Source organism: Pyrus communis, chromosome 8 (genome assembly GCF_963583255.1).
Source record: "Pyrus communis chromosome 8, drPyrComm1.1, whole genome shotgun sequence".
Lineage (NCBI taxonomy): Eukaryota > Viridiplantae > Streptophyta > Magnoliopsida > Rosales > Rosaceae > Pyrus > Pyrus communis.
In genome coordinates this window covers 4,597,378-4,613,258 of record NC_084810.1, presented here as the reverse complement: position 1 = coordinate 4,613,258, position 15,881 = coordinate 4,597,378, and the positions used below count along the sequence as shown (strand labels likewise).

The 15,881-nt window shown below is 36.6% G+C and overlaps 1 protein-coding gene and 1 pseudogene across 1 annotated transcript; both read right to left on the bottom strand.

The window, feature by feature from the left end:
• Positions 1–6,101: 6,101 nt before the first annotated feature.
• Positions 6,102–7,547, bottom strand: LOC137742809 (L-type lectin-domain containing receptor kinase IX.1-like; the record flags this gene model as incomplete). The annotated part of the gene is made up of 1 exon (XM_068482762.1): positions 6,102–7,547. A coding segment is annotated over one exon (1,446 nt), but the record flags the coding sequence as incomplete, so codon positions are not given.
• Positions 7,548–12,021: 4,474 nt separating this feature from the next.
• LOC137743730 (transcription factor bHLH14-like) lies at positions 12,022–13,921 on the bottom strand (annotated as a pseudogene).
• Between the last annotated feature and the right edge of the window lie 1,960 nt (positions 13,922–15,881).

Genomic DNA, 15,881 nt, shown 5'->3' with positions numbered 1-15,881 from the left:
GTTTACTTCATTAAGGGTGTTTTCATCCTTGTACTTAAATAAACTTATGCTCTGCAAATATAAATGCGTCAATAATACTAATACGAAATATGTAATTTTAAATAGTGAAATTTGAGGATGAGATTTCACATTCTTCCCCCCTAAAAAAAATTTCTTCCTTGAAATTTCTAGTATTAATTCACTATCCAGCAAAGCAACCATTCTAATTCTGTAACACCATTTCCAACATCCACAGGTAAACCTAATACCTAAGCTTTGATGTCACCAAAAGTTATCACGCGCCGATCCTGACATACGTCCAGGATCGAAATGTGACTTTGCCAAGTATCTGTATATCTAACATACCCTGCCTTTGGGATACGTACGAAGCATAACTCAAAATTCGGATTTGGGTAGTAATTTTCGTATACTTTATGGTTGCATCTAACCTCCTTATTAGATTGCCTACGTACCCTCAATAGGGATCAAGCCATTCGTAGTTCACCCTTCACTACACTTAAACATTCATCACATAAATCACTATGTCTCAACACAATACCACACAACATGCATGCAACATCGCAAGGAACATTTGATGAACCGCAACATAAATCTCAAGCCATGTTGGTCAACGAGTCTAATCATAATGACAACAATCACAACCAACATCACTCCACAATCACATCAATCATTCACACATACCATACATAGAAATGCAAGGATAGAGCGACACAGTTTGGTCGAAGCTTACATCTCTAAAGCTGAAATCAAATCCAAGGAACCAACAAGTCAAATGATGCGATTTCAGACCACTCAATGAAATCCATCAATATCGGGTTCCTTAACGGAACCAAAACACCAAAGGGGATTCCGGACCACTCAACGAAATCCAAACCAGGATATGATTTCGGACCATTCAACGGAATCACAGAGTATAAGGGATTCCAAACCTCTCAACGGAATCCCAGTGGATATGATTCTGGACCACTCAACAGAATTACGGAGTACAATGCATATTGAACCACTCAATGAAATCCAAGCTGGATACAATTCCAGACCACTAAACGAAATCACGGATCACGAAGGATTTCGGGCCACTCAACGGAATCCAGACAGAGTAGGGACCCGGACCACTCAACAGAACCCAGTTCTAGATCACTCAAAGAAACCGAGTGGAAGTCCAAGGAATATAGCAATGCTTGAAGAACAAGACATGAAACAAGTACTCAAAATACAAAAGCTCAACGAAACAAAAAATGGAACAAGGCACAAGGTACACAATTAGAGCGACTTAACGAAATGAGAAATGAAATAATGATACGATGTGTTAAACAAGTCTTGAAGCAACAAACCCCATGACAACGGGTTCATGGTCCACTACTAGCCCTTACATTTCATCACATCAGGCTAAACATACAAATCAACCACACTCCATAACAAGTGCAATACACAAGTCAAATCACATAAAATAAACAAGCATAACATAATGTGATGCCATCAGTACGTAAATCAAGGTGCACGTCAATTGAGGAAGACACATCATCATGCTGAGACCAATAAGCTCCATGGAATCTCAACAACACTCTAAGATTAGTAATACGCTCGAAGAACTCGGGCTAGTTGGCTAAAAAGCCAACCATCGATCAAGGTCAAAAGTAGGGTCCACAAACTTATAAATCTGAACTAGAAGATCCGCCCATTAAATTTCTGATCCGTAACTTCCTAAGAATCTCACCACTCTTCTAGAACAACATACAAAAATTTAGTTATGATCCATCGGTTGGATCTCCGCCAATCGCTAAGATTAAGGTTGTAGTCAACGTTTGATTTTACAAATTTAGAAATCCAATTCGGGAAGATCCATTCGATAGATTCCCAATCCTTAAATTCTTATTGTCCTCAAATATTACGTATTATTACGTATTAAAGTTTGGTGACGATCTAACGGTCGGATCGTTGATTCATATGGTGACCAAGTGAGGGTCTCCATCAAAACTATAGTCATATGACGAAATTTTGTCAATCGGATGTCATATATGACGAAATTTTGTCAATCGCCTAACTCTAAAAATTCCAACTTTTACAAAAATGTAGAACACAACAAGGGGAAGAACTTTCATACTTGGGCCAAAGTCCAATTCGGCCAGAAAACGCCTAAAAACACCATCGATCCATCAGAAACCCTTGAAATGGGTGTTCTCGATTTGACCTCAAAATGAACTCTGACGCCTTAACTAATGCATAGGCTTTGTTCCTTAGGTTGAGTCTGTTGATGGTGGTAATTGACTGAGTTAGCTCCACAATTTGCGGATCGCCGTTGTACAACCATACGCACACCCGGTGCCATTCTTAAAAATCCTGAGCCTAATCTCATCGAATTTGGAGTGAAAATGGTAGAGAAAGTGTCGTGGAGTGTTTTCTAGGTGGTGTCTCAGCGTAATTATCTAGAAATTGGCCACAGAACCATCGGGTTCCATGGTTTCCGACCAGGTCGAGTCACAAGGGAAATGAGAGGGGTGATTCTGTGTTTCTCTCCCCTTTCCCTTCCCCTCCTTGCTCTCTTTTCCCATTTGCCCCTCATTCCCTCATTTCCTTCATTTCTCTCTTCCTTCTCCAATCACAGCCACACATGTGGCTTTTGATCAAAGCTCCAACAAACATGGAGCTTTCCAAATTTATAATTAAATGGCCATTTTACCCTTGTCTTTGTTCATCAATAACTCATTCGTTGTAATACCAAATTACAATCTGTTTATGCATACATGTTCGTATCGACGAGTACTATCCAAATACGTAAAGAAAAATAGAAAAATACATACACATCAAATATGTTCTCGAAAATTTTTGTTTAGTTCATTAAGGGTTTTTTCGTCCTTTTACTTAAATAAATTTATGCACCCACAATTATAAACGTGTCGATAATAATAATACGAATGTAATTTTAAGTAGTGAAATCCAGGGATGGGATTTCACATTATTTGCACGGAAAAGCAAGGATCCAATTAGTCAGCAAGAATCACTCAACACGTTATACAATAAAAACAACAATTATTCTGACAAGTTTACTATTCATCAATAGTAAAAGCAAATCATCTTCCATCCCATGCTTCAACAGTAAAGAACTCAACCATTTAAGTCTCATTTTCCAAGTCTATAAGAGGAAGACTTTGAAGACAAAGAAAACAAGTTAATTTCCATCTATTTTCTCCGGTTCAAATTTTCTTTGAGTCCACAATGTATTCAAAAGAAATCAAATATTGTAAACAATTTCATTTTAGAAAAAGAAGAAGGAAGCTTACGAGCACCATCATCTAATTCTTTCAGTAAATTTATCAGTCAATTGTAAGTTTTCAAAAGTCAATAGTAAATTCTATTTTCAATAATTATATTGCATCATTAAGATTGACTAGAATAGATTGATAACATAAATGTATAGCAATATGACTCAGTTTCTATTTTGTGAATAAGATAAGAAATAAATACTTCAATTCTGCAATGATTGAGATTGCTAAGTAAGACAGGATCATACATTATGATGAAAATAATGAATTTAAATTAATGATGCAATATAATTACTGAAAATAGAATTTATTATTGATTTTTGAAAACTTACAATTGACTGATAAAATTTACTAAAAGAACTGGATGATGGTGCTCGTAAGCATCCTTCTTCTTTTTCTAAAATGAAAGTGTTTACAATATTTGATTTCTTTGAATACAATATGAACTCAAAGAAAATTTGAACTGGAGAAAATAGATGGAAATTAACTTGTTTTCTTTGTCTTCAGAGTCTTCTTGTTATAGACTTGGAAAATGAGACTTGAATGGTTGAGTTCTTTATTGTTGAAGCACGGAATGGAAGATGACTTGATACTTACATACATACATATATATATATATATATATATATATATATATTGATAGGATTTTTACCGTCTACACATATAGGGTTAAAATCACACAAAATACTTGCAAGAATACAAGGTTATTGTAGTATAGATACTCACGTAAGGTCGTCCTTCTCAAGGACTATTTGAATAATTTATGTAGAAACAATTCCTAATCAACTACATAAAACTAAAAATTGAGAAAGGTGATTTTGAATTTAGGTAATATTAAAAACGAATTTTAATTAAAAACAAATAATAAATTTGTCCACAACTAATATGATAAAAAGAAAATAGTTTTAAATACCAATTTATAAAAGCACTTGTGTTCCACCATCATCTAGCAATCCTATGAATTCTTACTAATTACTTATGATCTACACATGCCGCTTTGAAAGTTAGGTTTTTCTAATTTATATTCTACTTGGAACCTCCAACATAGAATGTATATCTAACATGCAATCCGTCCTGACGTTCGGATCAAATCTGAACATGAGAGACTCATTATGCTTTATGAAAACCCTTTGAAAAACCATGCAACCCTTACGACGAAGTGTTCATCTTAAGTGAAATTACAATTATTAATCACAAGAAGCCAGCGTCAATTTCAGGGAACCTTCTGATCAAAATTGCATCAAATTACTTTTCTAAAGATCGTAATGGTGATCAGGCATTAAGATAATTAGATAGTTTTAATCATGGTGATTAATAAATCAAAGTATGCATGCAATCAATCATAAGCAATTAAATAAAAATTACATATTCACTATCTAATTATGTTAATGAAATTTACATATTCATTTTAAGGCTCTAGGCTTCGTCCTAGTAAAACGAATTAGTTACGCATATTCATAATTAAAATCATAGAAAATATTATTATAAAGAAAAGGATTGAAAACACCATAAAGTAGAAAATCTTCAAGAACCTTAGCAATTCTCTCTGTTTCCAAAGTTTCATAAAAGCAAGCGTACCCTAAAACTAAGAATGGCAAAGCAATATATCCTGCTATGCCATCGCACAATCCCTAAAACTAAGGTCTTTTATTCTAACTAGGAAACTAAATAGTAATAAAATAACTTGGAAAATAAAATCCTAATTAAACTAGGAGAATCTGCCAAGTACTTGTCCAGCCACGTTTTAGCCTCAAATATCCTCCAAATTTGGCCCATGATAACTTCTTTTAAAGTTTAGGACGTTCTGAACACATCTTCAGAGGGCCACAAACCCATCTGAGGCCATTTTGGGCTCCAAAAACGTAATTCAAGCCCAAAACGTCACTATTCCAACACTGCGCATCACTCCTTTATTTTATTGCTAGAAAATCACCACTAGGTAGAAAAATTCCATTTTGACACGATCAAGCCAAATGACTCACAAACGTCCTCTAACTGGAAGTACTCCAAAATTCGTCCATTTGACCGTGTTTTCCTCCAGAGGAAGTTGAAAGTCCTATATTGAAAATACAATTCAAAGTATCAAAATTCTTCCAAAATATTAACTAAAATATACTAAAAATAGTGTTAAATATATAATATAAAATATACTCATCATATATATATATATATATATATGCATCTATCTATATGTGTGTGCGCGCGTGTGTATACTAAGGACGGATCAATTTTTATTTGGGTCCCGATTGACACACGTTTTTGCGTGACCTACCTTGTAATGTTCAACGATTCGAATTATCTATCTTTTAGGTATCATGTCTACTGAAAATCACCGAAATCTGAACCCATTTGACGGTTAGACTAACCCACCTCCAAATGTTCAACGATCCGAACCATCTATCTTTTAGGTATCATATCTACCAAAAATCACTAAAATCTAAAATCATTTGACGGTTGGACTGAAATATATATATATATATATATATAATTGTATTCCATTTGACCGCGTTTTGCTCCAAAATAGATGAATACGTACTCTAAAATCTAAAATCATTTGACGGTTGGACTCTAAAATCATTTAGGGTTTCTTTGGAAAACTGTATTCACCTATTTTCTTCGCTACATATATATTTATATAGAATTGTCTAAAGATATAGCTTCAAAATAGTAAACAACTAAAACATTTACAAAACAAATGCAGCAATGCTGTCAATCGTATCAGTTTGAATGAAAGATTTGAATACGGTTTTATCACGATTTTAACCTGGGATTATTGCGGAGACTGAAATGTTGTCGATGGAGTGGAATGTTGTTGCGAAAGATGGGGTGAACTGTGAAGAATTAGAGTGCTTTAACAATATCCTGAGAATTTGTTTGACCTCTTTCTGAACTAATAGTGTCAGTGGAAAAAATTGAGAGTGATGTTGCAGGAGCGAAATAGGTGGCCACCGGCATCTTTGATGGGAGATTAGGCAATGCAACTTCGGAGTTAAGCACTTGAATCGCTTGTTGTACTGAAGGTCTGAAATGAAAATCCGGGTGAGCACACCACAGCCCAACAATCATCAAGCGCTCCATCTGTTCCTCATCAAAATGTCCGTTGAGTTTTGGATCGCCTGCTTGAATAAATTTCCCTTCTCCGTAAAGCTCCCAGACCCCCTCCACTATTTCAATTTGACTACTTTCTAAACTGAGATCGATGGCTTTTCTCCCGCAGGCTATTTCCAAAGCAACAACTCCAAAACTGTAGACATCTGATTCCTTGCTAGCCCTTCCTGTGGTAATATATTCCAAAGCCATGTAGCCCCTGGTTCCTGCCACAACTGTTGTCTGTGACTGTTTTCCATGGTCCACAAGTCGAGCTAACCCGAAATCCCCAAGTTTTACATTGAAGTTTGAATCCAGCATAACATTGCTAGACTTGATATCCCTGTGCAATACACATTGTTCCCATTGTTCATGTAAATAAAATAACCCTGAGGCTAAACCTTGAACTATCTTGTATCTTGCCGGCCAAGATAACAAGCGTGTTTCTTTAAAAAGATGGGAATCTAAACTACCGTTGGACATGAACTCATAGACGAGTAGTAGTTTGCTCTCTTCATGGCACCAACCAATAAGTTGTACCAAATTCCGGTGTCTAAGCCTACTGATGATCCTTACTTCTGATGCATACTCCTTCAACCCTTGTTTAGATCCGCTGGATATCTTCTTAACAGCAACATATGAGTGTAAGTCTTTTATGAAGCCCTTATAAACCACTCCGAATCCTCCCTCTCCCAACTTCTTGCCCTCCTCAAAATTACTTGTCGCTTGAGCCAACTCGCGGTAAGAGAACTTCCTCGGACCAGCCCCCTTTTCAATTTCCTCATCGATCAAGTTATTAAGAAAAGGATTCTCATCACGTTCCTCAACTGCCTTCCTCTTCTTGCAGAAAATGAACCAAACCAAACCCAACCCACCAACCAAGATTAGGGACCCGACAATACCCAAACCAATCAGGAGTCCACTATTGGCATTTCCTGACTTGGGTTGAACACCGGGGCTTGGTGCAGGAATTAGTGGTGTGTTGTCTGTTTCATCCAAATCAACCAGAGCTGTTGATGTAAAATTCCATGAGACGACCTTATGCGCAGCAACTTCATTACCTGTTGCAGCAGAGAAACCGACAATAACCCAATCCGGCAAGTATTGTTTCAGATCAACCGTGTAGGAAAGATAACTGATTACATCCACTTGGGTATCATTTGTATTATTTCGAAAGCTAGTGAAGGAAACAGTTAGATTTTTTGATTACATGCACTAAACCAAAACCAACCCACCAACCAAAACCACAAACTACCACCAACAAAAAACCGAACTGGTTCGACATTGACCCCATTTCCTTCCCATGCTCAACAATGGGGTTCTGCCGGCACAGAAACCACTGGCGGCACGTTGTTCATCGTATTCTCATCGCGCAGTTCCGTCGAATTAATACTCCATGCATGTGTTGAACTTGTGCAGGGCTAAAGAAAGCCCTTCTTGTGGCACAGAACCCAACGACAACATTACCCTGCAAGTACTCACTCAAATCAACCATGTAATAAAAATAGATAATGCTAAATAGACTAAATTTGAAGATAAAATTTGTAAATTAAATGATGTGTTATCAATAAGAATGAACACGTTTATCAACGATTAAGTAATAAACCAATCATCAACTTCTATATCTTTTATTTTCTAACATTTTTTCTACAAATTTAATCTTCATAGCATTTACCCAATAAAAACATATTATTAAACCGTAATAATAAGTGACAAAATACTCAAATATGGTTCTATTTTCTCATATCCAATTCCCGTAAAATACATTAAATACAAAGATGAGTGCTATAAAAATATGGATTATGTAGAGAGAGCCATGGATATGGTATATTTTTTTATCTTGATATAGATGAAGCCGTACAACTTCCGTACTTTTGAAATTCAAATTAATCTAGATTCCAGAAATTTCAAATTTGATATTAATTTCCAAGGAAAAAAAAAGCTAGGAATTGCAAATACAACAAAACGAAAGGGTAAGTAAAAATCATTTTGGAACAGATAAAGGTTCTTATATATTGAATACTATATTAGGTAAATATCTACTGACCAACTTTTGTCTCTTATATTTACGCAAAAGATAGGGAAAAATAGGTATTATTTATATTTAATTTTAAATTTTAAATTTAAAAATAATTTCTGATCATACGATATATTATAAACGGTCATGATCACGGGATCTTCGGAATCCTCACAAAAATGATCCGACGAGGAACCTTTTCCAAGAGATAGAAGACAGATTGTGATTCTATTGACAAATATAATAGGACATTTTTATATCTGTCTCCTATGAACACTCTTTATAAATGGTTTTTTTTTTTTTTTTTTTTTTTTCGGTTCTATCCAGCTCAAAATGAGGCATAGTCCTAATCCAACTTGTATGCGGTTTTAACAATTATTAGGTTCAGTAGCCAATTTTTTTTTTAATATAACAATATATTTTACATTTAGAGAATGGAGGAATTCAGTTAAGCCATACAACCTAATTTGGTATCGAATTCGGCATCCACAAGATTCGAACATAAAACCTCTCACTAAAGGGAGGGAGGAGTTCAATTGGCACTTAGTACTACGGTGTAGTGATACTCCTCTTTACTTGTAAGTGTGAGATCTTACGTTCGATTTTCGCCAATTATTGCTAGCCCATTATGATGCTAAGCCCACCCTCTTCCCCTAATGTAAAAAAAAATCATTTGTTAAAAAAAAAAAAATGGCTTGTTAAAAAAAAAAAATTATTAGGTTCAGTTTTATTAATGGCTTGTTAGATTAAGTCTCAAACACTTAATGCAAAAGGATAACACTTAGTACTCATTTATGAGCTCACAATTGAAAAATATCACGTGTTCCTTGATTTTTAACACCTAAGAAAAATTAATAATATGTCAATTATTTTTTAAAACAATAAAACATGTTAAAATATTATTGAACAAAATCAAAAAGTGAGTAACAAACAGTGAGTACCCAAATATTATCCTATACAAAATGAACAGTCTGGAGCAAAAAATAATCACAAGACGACACGTGGATTTTTGGATAAAAGAGAACAAAAATACCCTTGAGGCATACTAGGATTCCTACGCGCGAGCAGCGAGCAATTATCCCTCAACCAAGTCAAAAATGCCCAAAAAATGTAATAATTCAAAATTCATCTCATTAAATCCCTTTTACAAGGTAATTCCCAAAACCTATTTCATTCCATATACTTTTACCTCTTTTTTCCTCTTTTAGCTAATCAATTAAGCTTTCATTCCATAACCTCCCAAAAAACATTCCTTTTAATTAGCCAATTAATATATTTATTCCTAATCAATATATTAATTGCTAATTAAATCACCAAATAACACCCAAAAACACATAAAGGGCCGGCCACTCTTTTTCCAAAGATGACCGGCCATGCCCTATAAATATGACCCACTTTTCTCTAAAAACCTAGTTCCACGCTCTTACAAAACTCTCAAAAGCTCTCCAAACACTTCTCTCTAAATTCTAACTTTGGCATCGGAGGTTCTTCGGCCAAAGTCCCCCCACCTCCATTCATCGTAGGTGCGTAAGGCTCTTGGCCTTGACCTAAGGTGTTATTTGTTTTGTAAGTGTAATTTTGTCCAAGAACAAGGAGTAAGAAATTTGCATCCACAAACAGGTACGCAAACACATTTGCTTAGCATCTAGCTAGAGTTAGTAAATTTTATCTTAAAAAGGGTCTCAATTGTTAACTTAGGTTTTAAAAGTCTCATTTTATCTAGAGTTACTAAACACGAAACTTAGGTTGTGACATCCCGCATCGCCCAGGGGAGTGATCCTTAAATGTATATTCACATCCTTACCTAGCACGAGGCCTTTTGAGAACTCACTGGCTTCGGGTTCCGTAGGAACTCCGAAGTTAAGCGAGAAGGGGCTAGAGCAATCCCATGATGGGTGACCCACTGGGAAGTTGCTCGTGAGTTCCCAAAAACAAAACCGTGAGGGAATGGTAAGCCCAAAGCGGACAATATCGTGCTACGGTGGTGGAGTGGGCCCGGGAAGTGATCCGTCCCGGGCCGGGATGTGACAAATTGGTATCAGAGCCTAACCCTGGTCGCATGTGTGTCGACGAGGACGTCGGGCCCCTAAGGGGGGTGGATTGTGACATCCCACATCGCCCAGGGGAGTGATCCTTAAATGTATATTTCCATCTCTACCTAGCACGAGGCCTTTTGGGAGCTCACTGGCTTCAGGTTTCGTAGGAACTCTGAAGTTAAGCGAGAAGGGGGCTAGAGCAATCCCATGATGGGTGACCCACTGGGAAGTTGCTTGTGAGTTCCCAAAAACAAAACCGTGAGGGAATGGTAAGCCCAAAGCGGACAATATCGTGCTACGGTGGTGGAGCAGGCTCGGGAAGTGATTCGTCCCGGACCGGGATGTGACATAGGTGGCACTTATTTATGCAGCCATAATTTAGTAAAAGAGACAAGTTTTGGATAATAATATTTTAAGATGAAAACTAAAACTAAAAAAGTTGGTTGAAACGAATTAATTTTTTTAAGTACTATAAAACTGTCACATACAATACTAATTATGAACACTTTTAAAGATGGAATTTATTTCTGCGTTTTAAAAAAAGGAACTTTAACGAAAAGTTTTTGGTACTGTTCACTTTAATAAAAAACCACATTTTTACATTAAAAAGTCAATCATGGTACTATTCATTTTACTTTTTATTTTGTCATTATCGTTAAAACTTAAAGTTTTCAAACCATTTTCATTAGTTTTCTTTTTAAAAAATGATAAAATTTACCACTCTCTTATAGATATTTACGTGTGACTTGTTGTTGGGGTCGGTGGTCGTAATTTCTTTGTTCTGTTGTCTTCCTTTTTGCTATTTTTCCCTTGCTCTCCTTTCCAATCTGCCCATTTCTTCATACCCACATCGGTGTTCCTCCTTGCTCATCTTTGCTCCGATATACAGCCACTTCAAAATTGCAGTTTGTTGCAGTTCTTCGAGATGGTGTGTAGAGTTTCGGTGTTCCCACCAGCTTGGGTGTTCAACATCACCACCTTCTCACTATCTGCCTTTGTTGGCAGTGTTGCTCGTGGAATCCCACGGGCTTCCTTTACATGATTCTTGGTTCTCGTATGTGTGGTTGTGTTCGGACAGGTGCTCGTGGTTGGATGTTGTAACGACGAGGTGTCAGTTGGTTGGTGGCGAATGTTTGTGCTGGTAGGGATGCTCGGTGGCGGGTGCTGCAAGGGAAGCTTCGGTTTTCTGTTGCTTTATTCTAGGGCTTGGGCCTATACTGTTTGTTGGGTCTTTTGGGCTAGTTTGGCAGGTCCTATTTTGTTTGTTTATGCTTCTGTATCTTTGGACCTTGTACTGTTCATTTGTGTTTGGTAATTAAATTTACCCACTTCCCAAAAAAGTAAAAAAAATAATAAAAAGGTGAAAAAGCAAGTCTCCACATCATATGAAAAGAAAATGTACTCTTAAAATAAATAAATAAAAATCAACACAAACTACAATTTTTCTTCATCATTCGAATTGCGCAATAGTACAAAAAATAAATAGTTATAATTAAATTAGGAAAATGTTATTTTTACTTATTTGTTAATAAATATTTTCCTAATTTAATTTAATAAATATAAAGTTAGACTACTCAGTAGTCTGTACAATTCCTACCTAAAACGTTTGATCTCCTCCGGGGTCCCCCTTCCTAAGGGACAACTTACACATGACTTTGAGGTCCAACAAGCACTACTCAATGAAAAATCATTGTCCTTATTAGAAAATTAAATAAAATAATTTATAGTTTCTAATGGGACCATCCTTTAATAATACCATTTCTCAGTACCTCCTCACTAGTGAACCCATAAGGCAGTCTTGCCACAACATCTTGAATCATCAACTCTTTCACGCTCGATATGCTTGCATGGTAAACTTGTAACCCTAGGCCCTTGAGTGCATTCATCAACTTAGCATATGGGTAGTCTTGATCCGGACTCTGAACACGTATCTTGGCTTCTGACCCCATAACCTTCACGTACACATCCACTTCCACAACGGAAGCAGCAGCTGCCCTATTACTATTACTAATAGTATTATTATTAGCATTAATATTAGACTAATGATGCTGGTCAACTATAGCGCTGGTGCTTTGGCTGGATTGATGATCAAGATTGTTACTTGTATTATTGCCCGCTTTAGGCTTTTGTGTTGTTCTTGGACTTTGGCATCCAACTCCTCAACTTTTGATTTGAGTTGATTGATGTACGCCACGGCATCGGCAAGCAAAGCGAACCTGTCCATTTTGGACACATTGGGAACAACTGACCGGAGGACACAGAATCTGTGGTTGAGTCTCTCCCTCCTCTGTTTCTCGGCCTCAACGTGGTTTGACAATTGTGATTGTCTACTTGCAGCTCCATTGTTTGATGACCTTCCTCGGTTTTTTGATCGAGTCTTGTTCTTAGTATTCTCGGAGGTGAAATTACCAACGGAGTTAGAAGGTGATTCTGGTGATGAGCCTCCTACATTGATAGGTGCAGCTTCGTTTATTCCACCTGCATCTGGAAAAAAAGAAGTACTGAACATCATGTTAAATTAGGTGTATTACACGTAGGTGACGCAGTGTAATTTACTGATGGACCTATGCAACTAATATGTACTTAGTAAATGACCAAAAGGAAAGAAAAATGTTTGGTAATTGGTACTAGGTACTAATCGTTGACCATGCCATTTCAGAGCTTAATCACTATTTGGTAATATCGACAAATAACCAAGCAAGTTCGAACATTGTACAAATTAGGTACCATATTTTGGTATTTGGTAAGTACCAAAAAACGAACGGCTCTCGAATTTAACATAAGTTTTGGTGCATACCTTGCCGGGTCAGTTCATTTTGATCTGCTGAAAACAGTTCATTTTCTAGGATAGGATCAAGTATATTGCCTTCACGACTGGTCTGCTGCTTTGAGAGCCTCCTGTTGTTGTTGTTGTTGCCGTCTGATCCGAACAGCGACTTTGATAAATGCACTAGACCGTAATCTTCTTTGATCACATCCAAAGAGGCCAGTTCAACCACCCCACAAGGAGTTGCAATGCAAACCAAAGTTTGGATTCCATGCATTCTTGCTTCTTTCACTCTCTCACACTCATAAAACTGAAATTCATGGTCACCTGCAAGCCAAACAAACCCACCAGAACCAAATGCCCTGCCGAGAATGTTGTCACTATTATTACCGTGGCTTGCAGAGAATGACTGGGTTAAAGAAACGGCGTAAAAGTAAAACAACTCGGAGTCAGTGACATCTCCATGATCCACCAGCCTCATGTCCAAATCCATCACGTCCTCATGCAAAAGAGCTTCAAATTCCCGGTTCACTTGATTGCTTATTTTCGATGCCAAGTGGTCGCAAGTGCACTGAAAATGTCCGCCAGCCCACGACAGGGAAACTTGGTCACTACTGCTGTCTTTGGAGGCTCGCCAGAAAACGGAATACACCCACCACTAAGGCACGTTCTGAACTATGAACTGTAGGCGCTGTTGAAATATGGTTTCCTGGCAGAAATCGGGTGGAAAGCTTGAGGATATGATTTCTTCCATAGTATTTGCCCTAGTTTGGTTTTGCTACAGAAGAGGACTTTATGTAACAAGAGACAGGAGGGTGAGAAGCAGAGCAGTGGAAGAAGAGAGTTAAGAAACTAAGAGATCGAGGCTCTCAGTGAGTGGTGTGGTTTTTGTGATTTGGTTATGGGCATAAATGTAGGGGAACCAATGCCTAGCTTTATGCGTTGCACTGTTTATTAGTATTATTATTTTATTATCCGGAGAGCTTTGCACTGTTTGGACTTTGGGCAAATGGTGCCAACGTTATAAACACGGTGACATAATAGACTTAATTTGTTTATTTAATTCGAGATATGTTAAATTTTTTTTTTTTTTTTAATAAAGGAGTAGGATTCTCTCCCCTTCTATATATAAAATTCAAAACAAAATGTAGATGTGACGTAATCGTAACTATTTAAATATATAGGAGGGATAAAAGGGGAAAAAATTCTACCCTACTTGGTATATATTGTAAGGACTTAGTCAAGAGGAGTAAGGACAATGACTACTACTATAGCTTATTAAAATTTCAGAAAATAAAAAGAGATAAAATATAAAATGGTTGCTAAAGTTTTAGTGACGACTTTCAATTGATATTTAGTCGCTGAAGAGGCAGTTGATATGTTAGCTACTTTTGAATAATTACGCGTTATGCATTGCACTTCTTCCCAATTTGGTTATGGGCATAAATGTAGGGGAACCAACGCCTAGCTTTATGCGTTGCACTGTCTTTTTATTTATTTTTAATTTTATTTATTATTTATTATTTATTTTATTATCGGGAGAGCGTTGCACTGTTTGGACTTTGGTGCAAATGGTGCCAACGTTATAAACACGGTGAAATAATACATTTAATTTGTTTTTTTAATTAGAAATATGTTAATTTTATTTTTTTTAATAAGGGATCGGTTCCTGTCATTTCTCTTAATACCAATAGCATACCAACACATGGTTGTAGATTCGAGATCGAACAATAACATATTTTAAAATATAAATTTGGTGAACAGACGCTAAAATTTTATTTTAATATTAAAAAAAATAAATATCACTAGACTAAAAAATAAGGGAGATTTTTGATGTGATCTTTAGTCATGAATATTCTTTGACTGAAATCTTGTTGGTTTTCAATTTTTGGTCGAAGTTCCTGAAATTAATATGATAATTTATTTCTATGTATGTTACTATATTTTTCAAATTAAAAATTGAAATTTATAGTTGTTTATGACACACCCCGACCCAGAAAGTCCACTAGGATTCCGAATCGAGCTGTATTGGCCAACACCTGGAAGGTGACGAAGCCATAAAGTATAGTGATGTGGAAAATGTGAATAAATTTAAACCTAAAAGTGCCTAAAAATAAGAGTGCGCTGTGAGCGGGAATGAACCAATTTCCCACACGACGTCAGATCATAAGTAAAGTACAATAGTGTGGGTAAGGATCATACCCTCAGAGGTAGCCACCTATGTTGAGATTCGCCAAGAATCCTAGTCGATACAAACTTTCAGCAGCTAAAACTTGGAAGGGCGAAAAATAAGGGTGAGTGGGCTTGAAAATAAAGTTTTAATAAAAACCTTTTGAAAATGTTATAACCCCTAGCTGTAAAACTCGTATAGTTTCCAGAAAATAATACTACGTATATACGTAAAACAATGCACAAAGACAGTAAAAACCAAGTATGCCATGTCATAACGTTTCAACATTGAAATATGTAAGCCAGGTGTGAAAATCAAGGTAAAATAATATGCCAGCTGGAGTCACCTAACGTGACCTGTACGACTGAACCTATAGCTCACCAACTTATGCCTGCATATGAGTTGGAACCATCTAATGTGGTATGTACGATATGCTGAGTGTAAATAAGTACGCTCAAGTGCTATGATCACGTGAAGGCTGTGCGATGAATTGTGGGTCACCTACGAGTCGGAACCACCTATTGTGGTCTGTACGACAGGCTGG